The following is a 15,012-nucleotide window of genomic DNA, read 5'->3' as shown; positions in this document are numbered from 1 at the left end:
TATTTAAGAAATCTTATCTATTCATTAAAAAATTAATACTTATTTGTATCCCTAATTTGGTTAAATCTATTTGGGTTGATGTTTTAATATTTGTAATTTAACATGTAAAACTATAGCTATCCTATATTTATTCTGTGCTAAATATTAAAATAAAATGTTACTTCCATTTGAAATTTAATATGGTAGGTGTTTTATTTACTATATAGTTAAAAAAAAATATTTTTTTAAAAATCTTGTGAGTTTAATGTAAACATGTATTTTTATCTATAATTTTTTTAAAAGAGTGATAATTCTTACGATGCCGTTTAAATATTTGAAACGAGGGTACAATTTCAAATGAAGAATCAATTTTCTGTGGCGTTTTCTCATTAACCTTAATCTCACTTTATTTATTTATGAAAAGGAATTTATATGAAATTGTTCACCGAATTCGTTAAAATATATCAAGTAGCTACTCAATCTCTACGGCGACTCATTTAAACCACTAAAATATTAGTATATATCACTCCATTAGATTTTTTAAATTTTTTTAACAAAAATGTTGTGTTTGCCGTGTATTTCTTTGATTATTATGATTTATCAGCAAATCTGAGTGTCTCTCTCTATATCTGTTTAATTGGTCCTAAAATAATCGTTATTTTCACAAGTAAAATAAAAGCTGGTTAGCAATTGCAGTATTAATTTAAGTAAAATTCAACAAAGAGATGAAAATAATATGTCATTTCAATTAAAACTCTAGTTATTTATCTCAATTTCATGTGTCTGGTTGTTTAACAAAAATATACGACTACAAATTTTTAAAGTTAACGTTTTCCGTAAAAAAAAATTTTAAAAATCTAACGGAGTGATATATACTAGTATTTTAGTGATTTAAATGAGTCGCCATGGAAATTGAATAGCTACTTGATATATTTTAACGAGTCCGGTGGACAATTTGATATAAAACCCTTTATAAAAAATTTTGTAACCAAGCGGGAACTTATTCACACGAGTACTTTATATATATTTCCAAAATTAAATTCCAAAAATATTACAAATTTAAAAAATCCTTCGATTGGGCTTAAAACAATTCATTCTCAAAAAAATAAGCTCAATTCGTTTTCATGTACAGTATGGGCTTTTCCAATTACGAGTTATGCTTATGCCACACACAAAATTGGGCGGGTCATCGTGTCAGGACCCGAATTCATAGACGCAAAATAAATTAGGGCATAATCACAACTGAAAGGCATGGCTCTGTATACTTCACATTCTCAATTCTTAATTTCATTTTTTCAATTTCACAAAAAAATTGAACTTAATCATCTTAAATCTTTAAAATTAACAAAACCCATAACACAAAATATTGAAATTTCAGCTCAATCAAAACATAAATTGCAAACACACAGGTGTTTTTCCAGCGCAAATGATGAAGTGTCTCCCTCTAATATAGTTCTTATTAAAGGTAATTAACGCATTACTCTTGTATCTATCTTTGTTTTGTTGTATTTTTTCTGTTAAGTGGTTTTTTCGAATGCGATTTCTATTTTTCAGAGATTGTGTTAGGAGTATTCATTTATGTAAATTGTAACTATAATATGTGTGAAAGAATTGCTGTACAATGGAAGTCATTAAGAGACAATGTGTTGTATAATCCTTATTTTTGTTCGACGTGTAAGATTATGGTAAGCTTGTCGTTGTAATCACTATGTTGCAATTTACACGATAATGCTACTAAGAAGGGGGAAGTATTAGAGGACATTAGGGAAGATAGTATGGAGTAAGAGACCGGGGAAGTTATGAGAGCATCCTAAACTACTACCTAATGCAAACTATTTACTGAATGATTATATTAAGAAATCATAGCCTAAAACGGTACTGAGGAAAATTATCAGGAAAAGAATACAGGTTGTGGATTATTTTACCAATCGTAGTTTAGAAGGGAAGTTGAGAGAGTCTAATGGGCTAGTAGTAGATAGACTATATGTTAGGGTGCATCGATTCTAAATTCTAATAGTTTGATGACTAACAATCCCAAAAACCTTGTTGTGCCATTTGGTTATGTATATTTATAACTGTTATTCTTTTCTCCATTGCATTTATAAGGATGCCCAATCCCTGTAATCTAGCAATGACTACTTGTACCTTTTGTTACTCATTGGTCATTTCCTTTACAAACCTTGTTTCATAAAATTTGCACTCTTATTTTTCCTCATTTCATTCCTTTCAAATAAGTGGAGCATAAGTTGTTGGAGAAGTCCAGTAAATTGATCTTGTACAAACATTAAGGTGATAGGATCTTTTACTCTTGGAAAACTAGTCATCAACCATGTTTTCTTTTTTTATGGTCAGACTCCGGAGGTCAGCAATTATATATGTTCATTGCATCTCTAATAATGAATGTTGGAGTTTTGAGTTTGTCACAGGGAATGAAGATTAGAATATTAGGATCTCTTGATTTTTCGCTATAATTTTTTGTTATGACTTTAATGAAGTATATATTTTTGGCTACTGTAGGATTGCCACTATCTATATTAGAGGAACGATTAAAGACTGCTTTTGCTCAATTTGGTGAAGTTCGTCGAGGTGAGCTTGCGAATTTTGCTTCATGAATATATTTGCATACAATATCTTGTTCTTCAATCGCTTAAGAGCATGTAATTGTTTTATGACCTCTGTACAGTTAATATCTTAAAAGACAAGAAGACTCGGAAACCCTTTGGATCTGCATATGTTTGGTTTTCCTGCAGCGAGGAAGCAGAAATAGCTGCAAAGGAGATGAATGGAAAGGTATTAAGGACTAATATGGACTTGTAATATTTCGGCAATTTAGGGGTTTAGGGTCAATAAATATATATCCTGAGTTTAGACCTGAATACCTGATACTATATCAGTTTCTTGATGGCAGATTCATTTCTGTGAGAATCACAATTCCTGGATCTTGCAAAAGCCCGGAAAAGGGAACACCATATAAATTTTGAGCCGAAAGAAACCATATGATACTAAAATTGTGACAGTAAGCAATTGTATGCTGCATAAACAGATGCAAAACTTCAATTTTTTACTGAAACATTAAGAATTTGCTGAAGAATAGATAGTCTTTGCTTAGAGCAAGTCCAACAGGTGCCTTATATGATTTCCTAAATCAAATTTAGGGCATTTGACAAGAAAAGTAGTTCCAACGGTGTCCTAGTGATGCCTTAATCACTGGACATCTTTGTGCCTTATTTTTAAGTCACTTTTCTCATTGCCCTATTTTATATTTTATTATATATTATTGTACACTCTCTCTTTCTCTCTCTACTATATATTGTATTTTAATAATGAAAGTAAACTTTTAAGAATAAAATATTAAATATATAATGAGAATAAGGCACATTGTTGGAGTTGAAGTAAGATAAATATGTCCTAAGTTACTAGGACATAATATTTTATATTATATTTAAGGCTTTAATTAAGACATTGTTGGATTTGCTCTTAGAATTGTTATCTCTACGATGTATGCATCAAATACAATTTCTTTCATGATTCTTCGTATTTTTTTAGTGATTACCAACATAAAAAAAAGAGCTATCTTCACAGAATTGAGATATCCATAGATTTTTTTATTTTGTCAGGAGATATCCATAGATCTTTGAAATGAGTGAGTTAAGCTGTATTCAATTTTCAAGTTATTAATAGGCTCGGAAATCAGTATGTTATATGTAGAATGTCACCAATCTCCTTGTAGAATGAAATTCTTGTAATCAGTATGTAGATTTTTTAAAATGAATTATGAGTTCATAAGACATTTGATATTCATAGATGGCATATAAGTTCCACACAGATTTCTATCACATTGATTCAAACATTCAGTGCCCGTTCGGAAAATTTTAAAATAAATAACTTATAATTTAAAATAAATAAGTGATTTATAAGTGATAATTAAATAAATACTTAAAAGTTACGTAAGTGTTTAAATAATTTTATTTATAAGTCAGAATTTTTTACTTAAATGAACTAAAATAAATATTTTTTAAATATAATTATCTTAATTCGTGAATTTAATATTAGATTAACATTTACAAATATACTCCCATTTGTTTACACTTTCTTTTTTTGGATGTTCCCTCCAATTATTTACATTACAAAAATTTCCAAAAATAGTAAATTTTTTATAATTTTTAAAATAACTACATCCATTACTTATCTCCGTTATACCCACTTTATACATATAATATTAATAGGTCCTACTATTATACTCATTTTTTTTACTTTTCTCCACTATCTTGACATTTTTCTTAAACTCTGTTCCCAACCCAAATGTAAACATTTCGGAGGGACAGAGGGAGTATATTTCAAAACTAAAATAAATATAAAAACAAAAAATTATAATAAATTGAGAAAAAGTACGTTGTTGCTAACATTTAACTTATCTGCTTATAAGTTATAAATTCAACTTATAAGTTGGGCCGACAAATAATCATCGATAAGTTATTATGGGTTTATAAGTTATAAACTCACTTATAAGTTGCACAGAAACATGCCATCGGTATCCCACCCTTCTTCATTAAACCTATATGATTTACTAGCCCCCCAAATACCAATACCAGCTTTATTGTAAATGAACAGTGTTCTAAAAATTTATGATTCAATCGATTAATCTCCTTTAAAGTACTTGATCGATTTAATTTTTGAAATCTGATTAATCTTTACGAAATTTCCTTTATTAGAATATATATAAATATTTATTAAAATTAAAATACTGTATTAATTTAAGTATGTGTTGTGGAATAAAAATCTGAGTGCGTTAGTAATTAATGCTAGGTTTGATGAGTTTCGAGCTTTAATGGCTGCTCTTGCGTTCGGGACTATCAGTCCTTGTAAGATGCCTACGTATCTCTGTGTTATAGAGAATTAAGCCAAAAACGTAGTTCTAGGATGAGGGGCAGAACCATTTATATAGAGGTGAGTCTAGGGTTAGACTTGTGTTGGGAGACTTGTGCCAACTTAGATGGTAACTAGGAGTTCTATAAGGGAAGGAACTGCAGAACCTTCTGTGTAGGACTTTGAGTCCGTTTTGAACAAATGTCTCTGCTCTTCCAGCCTTATTGGGCCTAGTTCGTGAACAGCTTGTGTTCGTTGACCTTAACGACCTCAGCTGGTGGGCCTTGTCTACATGGATCGTCTTGAGTCTGCTATGAGTTTGGACCAGACATGTCTGTACTGGACTTCAGACAAGAAGCCCAAGTGTAATTAATGCGACATTTAATGTGTCTCTGTGATGTATTTTCTATCCATATCATTTGCCCCCCAACTTCCGTGAACACTGCTCGAGTTTTCGTGGAAGTTATAATGGTCTAATTGCGACGCGGGTACTTTCGGCCCTTCTCGGGTATCGGCCCTTCATGGTTGTCGGTCCTTCATGGGTATCGTCGTTTATCGTAAAGTGTGGAATGACCTACACATTTACAACGACTTGCTAGTGTGTGTATACACATTTAAGGCCTTTGCACAGGCTATTTGGATAATGTTTAATACTAAATGGCCCTATTCGGGACTGAAAAGCGAGTGTTTATCACCCCTTAACCTTCGTCAAGGTTAATTATAGGGTGAAAGCTGCTAACTGGCCCTAATCGGCCCTAATTGGGGCTAATTTACATGTATAAGCTGTTAATTAGGCTTAAAAGAGCCTAATTTTAAGCTAGAATGCATTAATTGGCCTTAATCGAGGCTAACCTACCCTAATCAGGGCTAATCAAGACTAATCGGTATGCATAAGACACTAATCATCCCTAATTCACACTAATTATAAGTGAATGGGTTAAACTGTCCTAATCTAGGCTAATTTCATCATACCAATCACTAATTCCCCCTAATTTGGGTTAATTACACTTAATATTCACTAATTGGCCCTAATATGGGCTTAATTTCACTAATCGGCCCTAATCTGGGCTTAATTTTAAAATCCTGAAAATTTAAAAAATTCAAAATTTTCTGATTTTTTTCCATTTTTTTCAAAATTTTTAAAAAATTTCGAAGGGGGGTCACCGGAGTCGAGCAGAACCTCCTGCTGTAGGAGGCCCTGCTCGGCCACATGCCTTCAATTGTGGGCTACTCGTCCACTTGGAGGAGAGCCTCATGGTCGGCCACCTCCTGGTCGGCCTGAAGCAGGTCCCCCTACTCTGTGTTGTCCCCCTATTTTTTTTAAACCTCTTACTCAGAGTAAGTTATTTCACATACCTTGTCATGCCCTTGTTGCTCTTGGTTGTCCATGGAATTAATCTCATGGTTGCCTTTGAGTTCCTCATGGCTCTGCTACGGTTGTTTCAGTGAACGTTCTGTACTCATCCTAGTGGACGTTTTGTACTCGTTCTTGCAAAATATTATGTGCTCTATTGAACTTGTTCTTATAGGAAGTCTTATACTTCACTGAACTTGTCCAAACCTCATTTGTAGGATGTTATGTTATTCAACAAACTCGTTCTCGTGGACGTTCTAGTCTTCACGAAACTTGATTCTGCTGAGAGTTATCCTTTTCGAGAAATTTCCAAAGGACCCCTCAAGAGTGCCTCCGGAGCAACTTTTGAAGGCCTCAGGGCTCTCCTACAGAAGCTTCTATAGGCCAAAAGACCTCAATTTGTTGTCTAGTAGGCCGAGGCCACTACGGAGGCAAGTTGTGGTCGTCTTGGCTCTGCTACGGAGGCTCCTGGTTGGCCAAATGCCCCTCATTTGTGGGTTGATCGGCCGGGAGTGCTCCGGAAGCAAGTCGTGGCCGTCATGGCTCAGTTACAGAGGCTCCTGGTCGGCCATATGCTCCCCATTTGTTGGATGGTCGGCCGGGAGTGCTACGGAAGCGAGTTGTGGCCGTCATGGCTCTGTTACAGAGGCTCCTGGTCGGCCATATGCCCCCCATTTGTGGGTTGGTCGGTCGTGAGTGCTACGGAAGCAAGTTGTGGCCGTCATGGCTCTGTTAGAGGGGATCCTGGTCGGCCATATGCCCCCCATTTGTGGGCTGGTCGACCGGGAGTGCTACAGAAGCAAGTTGTGGTCGTCATGGCTCTGTTACAGAGGCTCCTGGTCGGCTATATGCCCCCTATTTGTGGGCTGGTCGGCCGGGAGTGCTAAGGAAGCAAGTTATGGCCGTCATGGCTCTGTTATAGAGGCTCCTGGTAGGCCATATACCCCCCATTTGTGGGTTGGTCGGCTGGTAGTGGTCTTAATGAACCTTGGAAGTCTCCTGCAGGGTAGTCTGATCCGTCAGGAGGAGAACGTTATGTTCTTGTAGTACTTGTGAGTTCAGCTGAAAAGCTAATCTTGTCTGAATCTTTACTAGTTTTGCTAATCATGGTGATTAACATAATCATCCCTTAGTTAAGACTAACGACTTGTATTTAGTTTCAGCCAGGCTTTTTTCGGAGGACTGATACGATAAGCGGTCTTGCATCGCTTTTGTCATTTATTATGTCGTTCTTCTCCACCATTTCTGTTGTTTTTTTAATGAGGTACCTGCTAGCGCGAACCAGACAGACTTACGACCTGATGTAGCTGGTGACCTTTTTCCTATAAAAGAAGATGGGAAGAGCTCATTTTCATTCACACTTTCATTTCTCAACTTCTCAAATTCTCTAAAGCTTTTATCTTTCTTCAAGCTCTTCAAGAATATCTCGCGGACAAGGTCCTAACAAGTCCTCTTTCTCTCAGAAGGAAGCTCTGCACAAGAGAGCCACTCTTTGCTCCCTTCAAGGTATAACTCTTGTCTCCCCCTTCTCCATTAACTGTTGTTCAAACAGTCTGAAGAGTATGTTAGACGAGAGGGAGAATGAGTACCCTAGTACGGTCCATTTTGATGCGTTCATCACAGAAGTATGCTCCGTGAGAAGGATGTCGAAGAGATTAAGTCAACTTACTCCTGGCCCGACTGCTTAAAGATTCGCAAAGCTAAGCCGAATGAGAGGGCTTGTAACCTCTGTCACCAAAGGCTATTTGTGTTCAAAGCAGCCCTTAAGTCAGGGCTACGGTTTCCCTGCACCCTTTCATTCCGAGGCTTCTACTTGAACTCAAGATTCATACATGTCAGCTCTACCCCAACGGGCGGTCTTTCATTATTCTGTTCATAGTGAGGTGTCATGACCTGGGCATCCCCTTGAGTGTGACGATATTTCGTAGTATTTTCATGATGAAGGTTTTTCCTTTGAGTCGACCTGGTTGGGTCGTGATACAACACAGAGCTCATGTTCCTCATACGGTGAACACCAACTCTCTAAATGACTCAAACCACAAGTGGAACAAGAAGTTTGTGATTGTTAAATTGAAGGGTGGAGACTGGGGGACGTACTTCAGACATGACTTTAGCAGCCCAGTTGATAGTTCTCATTTTATTCTTAATCTTTCGGATGTCGAGCTTCTAGCCCGAGATCTCCCCATTGATGATGACGGGAGAACCCCTTATTGGGAGTTCATAATAGAAGTCAAGCTTGTGGAAGCTGGCCTTAGTAGCCTCTCTATATATGGTATTTATTTCCATTTCTTCTTAACTTTGTGCAAGTTTATTCTTATATATGCTTTCTTTTCTCCTTGTTTCAGCTGCTGAGGTTCCCGATGCCAAATCCAACACGAGCGATGTTGTTACGGGTAGGATGGCCAGAGATGCAGCCAAGAAGGCCAACCGTATTCCCAAGATTCCTGCCTTTCTTGAGGCATCAAGATCCGGTCAGAAGAGGACTAAAGACTTTGACGGGAATGCGATGACGCCCTTTGAAACAGGATGGGGTATATCCACCAATGACTCTGTGCTCAGTAGTCCGGGCTTTGCCCTTGAGTGGTCGAAGAATTGCATCACTCCTCCTGATCTCTTATTTGTCTCTTCTAGTGAGAAGCTCCTCGATGATGAGATGCTGGGGGCTCAAGCCTTGTACCAGGTACACTTCTTTGTGTATCAATTTCATTTAAGTGCATTTTTCCTTAGAACTTGAAAATCATTATAGGAATCACTCCTTGAGGACTCAGCCCTTCATACTTAAACTTTTTATAACTATACTCATGGTTTCTTTGTCAGGCCAATGCCTACTTCGCGGAGTCCTCCACTCAGGCTGTCAATATGAGAGGCGACTATGCTGCACTGCAGACTTCAATAAATAAAATGACTATCTTTGCGGGGGAGTGGGAGTCCAAATCTCATGAAGTAGAGGGTAAGCTGATTGTCATGGAGAGGAAATATGCCAGTTCGGAGGAGAGGAGGAAGAAGGAATGGAAGGACCTCGTGGGATCTTACCACAAATCCTCTATGTTCACCAAAATGATGGACGAGCATGATGATGAGATGCGCCCTGTTAACCTGACCATAGGTTGGAAGAGGGGGATTAAAGATGCTCTAGGCGTATGGACGGATGTGGTTGATCCAAGTCTTCTATCTTGCCCCTGACAGCTACCTATTATGGATCCATCCGGACAAGCTTCTGGATCTGTGCCCTCGACTCCTCGTGTGAGGTCTCAATCAAGTTCTAGTCACTGGGTTCCGGTTCTAAGGCTAAGGCCCCCTCGGGTAGCCCTAACTCTAGAGCAGCCCTTCGCGGAAAGATTAGGGAGCCGATTCCAGGGAGCAGTGGTTCTTCTTCAGAGGAAGGCTCGGATGGCAAAGGGGAGGATTCTTCTGATGAGTGAATGTTGTGGCCTCGCATGGCTTTGATTATCGTATGTGGCTTTTATTTTCAGAACTTATTTATTCGAACTTTATTGGTCTATAACCTATTGGTCCTTCGGGACTTTAAGTTATGATCCTTCGGGATCCCTATCTATGCAATTCGTTTGGTTTCATTTCATACTTGTCTTTTATTTTCGGAATTTGGTCCTTCGGGACTTGCATTCTTCAGATGCTCGTACTTAAATAAATTGGTATACAAGATGATAGAAATAAACTTGCATAAATAGATAATATCTCTAAGAAATGGGTTCAACCCTTACATGAGATGGTTTCGTCGACCTTATTTATAAATTCAATACTAAGTACTAGGAACATGTAGTGAATGTCCTAAACATAATAAACCTTTAGGTTTAAAGCATGCCAAGTGCGAGGTATTTCATCATCATTCAGGGTCTCCAACTTGTAGGATCCTCGTCCCAATATTTTTCTGACCTTATAAGGTCCTTCCCAGTTAGGGGCTAGCTTTCCTCTCTCTCCTACTCTTGATGCCTCAATCTTCGTCAGAACCAAGTCTCCATGCTGGAAGAACCTTTCTTTAACCTTTCTATTGTAATAGAGGGAGGCTCTTCGTTGATGCTCAACATTTCGGGCATTGGTCTCATCTCTGACCTCGTCAATGAGATCGAGCCCCATGCCTTCTTCGTTGGTTTATGGCTCGTAAGCTTCGATCATAGGGGATCCATGAGTAATTTCAAGGGGCACTACTGCCTCGGCTTCGTAAGCCAGCATGAATGTGGTAGCTTCAGTTGTCACTTTGCAGGTGGTACGATATGCCCATAGTATAGGCAACAACTCATCAACCCAAGTGTTTTTCGAGCGTTCAGCCCTCTTCTTAAATCCATCAAGGATGATTCTGTAAACAACTTTCGCTTGCCCGTTTGCCTGTGGGTGTGCAACTGAGGTGAAGCGAAGTTCTATACTGTTATCATCGCAATACTCTCTGAATTCTGCATTATCAAATTGTTTCCCATTATTCGTGACAAGGATGCGTGGGATTCCATATCGGCATATCACATTCTCCCAGAAGAATTGGGTAATTTACTTGGTGGTTATCTTGACCAGTGTTTTAGCCTCAATCCACTTAGTAAAATAGTATATGGCTACCACAATGAACTTCCTCTGTCCCGATGCTACAGAAAATGGTCCAAGTATGTCCATTCCCCACATTGCACAAGGGATGGGTGTGCTGATAGATGTAAGTCTCTCCAGGGGTTGTCGTACTATTGGAGCGTTCCTCTGGCATCTGTTATTCCTTCACGAGAACTGCACTCACGGCTTGTTCAGATACCTCGAGGTACAGCTAAAGGGTGTCCTCCGGATTTGGTTTAGCCAACAACGGGGCTTCAGTCATGTACTTCTTTAGCTGTTCAAAAGCCTCTTGGCTCTCAGCTGTCCATTCAAAGTCCTTCACCTTCTTAAGGGTTTTGAAAAAAGGCAGGCATTTGTCTCCAGACTTGGAGATGAATCTCCCTAAAGTTGCGATTCTTCCTGTCAGCTTCTGAACGTCCTTGATGGAGCGTGGTGGCTCCATGTCTAGGATGGCTTTGATCTTGTTGGGGTTGGCCTCTATTCCCCTCTTAGAGACCATGTGACCCAAAAATTTTCCAGACCCAACGCCAAAAGCACACTTGGCTGGTTTTAACATCATTTTGTGGTGCTTCAGCACTTCAAATGCCTCTCTAAGGTGACTAATATGATCGGCCTTGCTTAGGATTTTGACTAACATGTCATCAACATAGACCTACATGGTCTTCCCAACTAGATGGGAAAATATCATGTTTACCAGTCTTTGGTAAGTAGCTCCTGCATTCTTAAGTCCAAAAGCCATAACAAGATAACAAAATATACCAAAGTTACTTATGAAGGATACATTGGGGATTTCATCCTTATGCATTCTAATCTGATTGTAACCACTGAAGCCATCCATAAAGCTTAGCATCTCGTGTCCAGCAGTGGCATCGATCAGGGTATCAATCCTCGGTAGGGGTAACAGTCCTTGGAACAAGCATCATTCAAGTCAGTGAAGTCAATGCACATCCTCCACTTCCCATTTTCCTTCTTAACCATTACGGGGTTGACCAACCATTTAGAGAATTGCACTTCCTCAATGAATCCAGCTTCTAAAAGCTTCTCGACCTCCTGCTTAATGGCTTCCAGCCTATCTGGGGCATAAGTTCTCTTCTTCTGCTTCACAACCTTTCGGGTCGGGTCAACATTCAACCTATGAGTTATAAGGTTCGGGTCTATCCCATGCATATCAGCTGTTGTCCAAGCAAATACATCACTGTTCTCTTGGAGGAAAGTTATCATTTGGCCCTTCAAGGGCTTGTCTAGAGATGTCCCAATATACGTGACCTTCTTCGGGTCTAAGGGAATTGGGACCACGTCATCGGCTGGCTTCCCTCGCAGTTCATCATTCTCTCGTACATTCATGTATTCTATGGGGAGGACCTGCGCCCCGGTTCCATCGGGCCTAAGTGCTGCAACATAGCAACTGCGGGCCATTTTCTGAACTCCTTTCGCTTCTCCAACACCATTCCTAATTGGGAACTTCAGTACCATGTGGTAGGTTGAGGGCACAACCTTAAAAGCATGGATCCCTGTTCTTTGCCTTAACAACCTGAAAGTTTAACATCTGTGTGGCCTCCCTGGGCTCTTCCCCGATAGTTACGGGAAGTTGTATTGCTCCTTCGATTTTGCATTTCATATGGATAAACCCGTAGATGGGTGCGTCGGACGAAGTTAGTAGAGAATCATTGTAGCCCATCCTTATGAATGTGTCATGGAACAGAATGTCCACGGAAGCTCCATTTTCCACTAGAACCCTCATAACAGGACAATTTCTGATTATCGGAGTGATAAGTAGAGGATCATCCTGAGGAAATTTCAAACCTGCAAGGTCTGGGCCACCAAATTCAAGCGTCATCTCTGACTTGGAACGCTTAGATGGCTCTCCAACTATGCTCATTACTTCTCTTACATAAGCTTTTCGGGAGTTCCTTGTAGTACCCGCTGCTGTAGGTCCTCCTGAGATCATATTGATCACTGGCCCTCGGGGCTGTGGGTTGCGATCTCTGTTGTTACCCCTTCGATCGTCATCTCTTCAATCATTATCTCTCTTTTAGCCTCTGGCCTCTTCACCCTTGGTGAAACGTCCGAACTTTCCCTTTCAGATCAGATACTCAATTTCATCCTTGAGTTGCCTACAATCGTCAGTATCATGACCAACATCTTTGTGAAACCTGCAGTATCGACTCTTGTCACTTTTCTCGGGGTCTCCCCTTAGTGGCTTCGGCCATTTGAAATCTTTGTCCTTTTTAATTTTCATAAGGATTTGGCTCCTTGGAGCATTCAACCTCGCATATTCAGTGAACTCTGGTTGCTGATTCTTCTTAGAAGGGGAGGAGTCAGAGTTTTTGTCAATTCGTGAATACTTGTCTCTGGCATCGTACTCCTGATCCGTCTTCCGCTTCTTGTTTCCAGTAGGTTCATTATTCAAGTTGTCTTCTTCATACTCTCCTCCACCTTAATATACTTTCCGGCTCTATCCTGGAGCTGCAACATACTTTCGGGAGGGCGCTTAGCTAGAGACATCTTAAAGAACTCGTCTCTGGTCCCTTGTTGTAGGGCTATCATAGCTACCTTATCATCAAGATCAGGGACTTTCAAAGTCTCCTTCGTAAATCGATTCAGAGATTCTCTCAGGTACTCCTTTGCTCCTTGGACTATGCTCATGAGAGAGGCTGAACTCTTCTCGTGTACTATGCCACTTATGAACTGCTTGATAAAAGTTTAGCTCAAGTCCTTAAATGATCCAATAGAGTTTGGGGGTATACGGCTCTACCACCTTTGAGCCATACATGATAGGGTTTGAGGGAAGGTCCGACACTTAATTTTTATTTTAATTAATTTTCGATTTTCAATTAATTTCAAATTAATAATTTAATCGATATTTTTCAATTTTTTATTTTTTACGACAGTGCAAATGAATAAATAATTGATCATGCAAACGTTCGGGCTTCACATGGAATTGATTGTACAATGTCCACTTCATCAAACCACTAACCGCTAGTGCTTGTATGCTTTTTCTCCTAGTTTACTTTTTTGGGTGGAGCAACGACGATGACCTCGTTTTCATTTCTCCGCTCAGCCAAAAAAATGAGAAATAAAAATTAAGATGATTTTACATAAGATGTTTAAAAAATATTTAAATGATTAAAAGAAAAATAATTAAAAATTAAAGAGGAGAAAAATTATACTCCCTACGTCCCTCTGGTTTGACTTTTGACACGTATTTTGAAGTATTAAAAAAAGATATTTGTATACATTTTTTTATAAATTTTCATTTCTAAATTAAAATATAAATATAAAATTTTAATTCAAGAAAAAAAATTTGAAAAAAAATATATAAAAATATCTTTTTTTAATACCTTAAAAAACGTGTCAAAAATCAAAACGACACTTATTTTGAAACAGAGGGAGTAACTTATTAACCAAAAATTTAAAAACTAAGCAAACTCATGCTTTACTTACACAAGATATGACCTTTTTAATATGTATGTATAAAATTGTCTTACAAATTAACGTTCGAGTAAAACTGTGTGGTCAACAGAGACGGAGGCAGGGGGTGGCCGGCAGGTGCGGCCCCATCCCAAACTCCGGTATAATCGTGAAATTTATATTAAAATTGTAAAAAAAAATATTTTAAATTTTGCCCTCTCAAAAATATATAAATTTAGTACTAAAATTAATAATGTTTATAACATGTATGAATTTAGATACATGAATTTTAAATATATTATGTACATTAAAGTTATTAAAAATAATATTTATTAATTTATTTAATATATAATAAATTAAAAATATATATAAGTTACTCCGGAAAAAAATTCGCCACCCGAACCACGAGTTTCTGGCTCTGTCCCTAATGGTCAATATATCCAACAAGCTTTATACACTTAAAGTCAGCGTCACAAACTTATTTTCAACGAGTACATACAAGCTTCAACGAGAAAATAATCGAAATTATGTATCAAGTTTTTTTTTTCTCAGTTTCGTTTCGCTATCAATCAATTTTATTTGTGTTGTACCCTACTGTGTCAAACTAAAAGAACACAACACGTTCAAGTGGTCGTGAGATGATGAATATTTGCGTACTATTTTGACTCCGTTGTGAAAGAAATTAATTATTTTTTCCATGACATTACAATTCGAGTGTGTTGAAAATAAAGATCATACATGATGAAAACTATTTATTGCTCTCAAAACTGGGTTTATATGTATTATCATTTTAATATTTAAATTATTAGACGCCTTAAATTAGTACACGACATGAAAACTTCGTCATTTAA

At 38.0% G+C, this 15,012-nt stretch overlaps 2 protein-coding genes across 3 annotated transcripts; one reads left to right on the top strand and one right to left on the bottom strand.

Annotated features, from left to right (window-relative positions):
• The first annotated feature begins 1,176 nt into the window (after window positions 1-1,176).
• LOC141661934 (glycine-rich RNA-binding protein 4, mitochondrial-like) lies at window positions 1,177-3,563 on the top strand. Of its 2 annotated transcripts, none has more exons than XM_074468966.1 (4): window positions 1,177-1,444; window positions 2,497-2,565; window positions 2,663-2,769; window positions 2,888-3,563. In XM_074468966.1, the coding sequence occupies exons 1-4, from the start codon at window positions 1,231-1,233 to the stop codon at window positions 2,951-2,953; spliced, it is 456 nt and encodes a 151-aa protein (XP_074325067.1). In that variant the 5' UTR covers window positions 1,177-1,230; the 3' UTR covers window positions 2,954-3,563. The 2 variants fall into 2 exon arrangements, with proteins under 2 accessions (XP_074325067.1, XP_074325066.1); XM_074468965.1 differs by having other exon boundaries at window positions 1,182-1,444; window positions 2,874-3,563.
• A 6,746-nt stretch (window positions 3,564-10,309) lies between these two features.
• LOC141661081 (uncharacterized) lies at window positions 10,310-10,904 on the bottom strand. The gene is made up of 2 exons (XM_074468065.1): window positions 10,766-10,904; window positions 10,310-10,608 (listed from the first exon to the last, which is right to left on the bottom strand). Exons 1-2 carry the CDS (start codon window positions 10,902-10,904, stop codon window positions 10,310-10,312), a joined length of 438 nt encoding a protein of 145 aa, XP_074324166.1.
• Window positions 10,905-15,012: the final 4,108 nt, after the last annotated feature.

Source organism: Apium graveolens, chromosome 5, assembly GCF_009905375.1.
Source record: "Apium graveolens cultivar Ventura chromosome 5, ASM990537v1, whole genome shotgun sequence".
In the NCBI taxonomy this organism is placed as follows: domain Eukaryota; kingdom Viridiplantae; phylum Streptophyta; class Magnoliopsida; order Apiales; family Apiaceae; genus Apium; species Apium graveolens.
The sequence above is the reverse complement of the archived record's forward strand: the minus strand, read 5'-3'. Positions and strand labels throughout refer to the sequence as shown.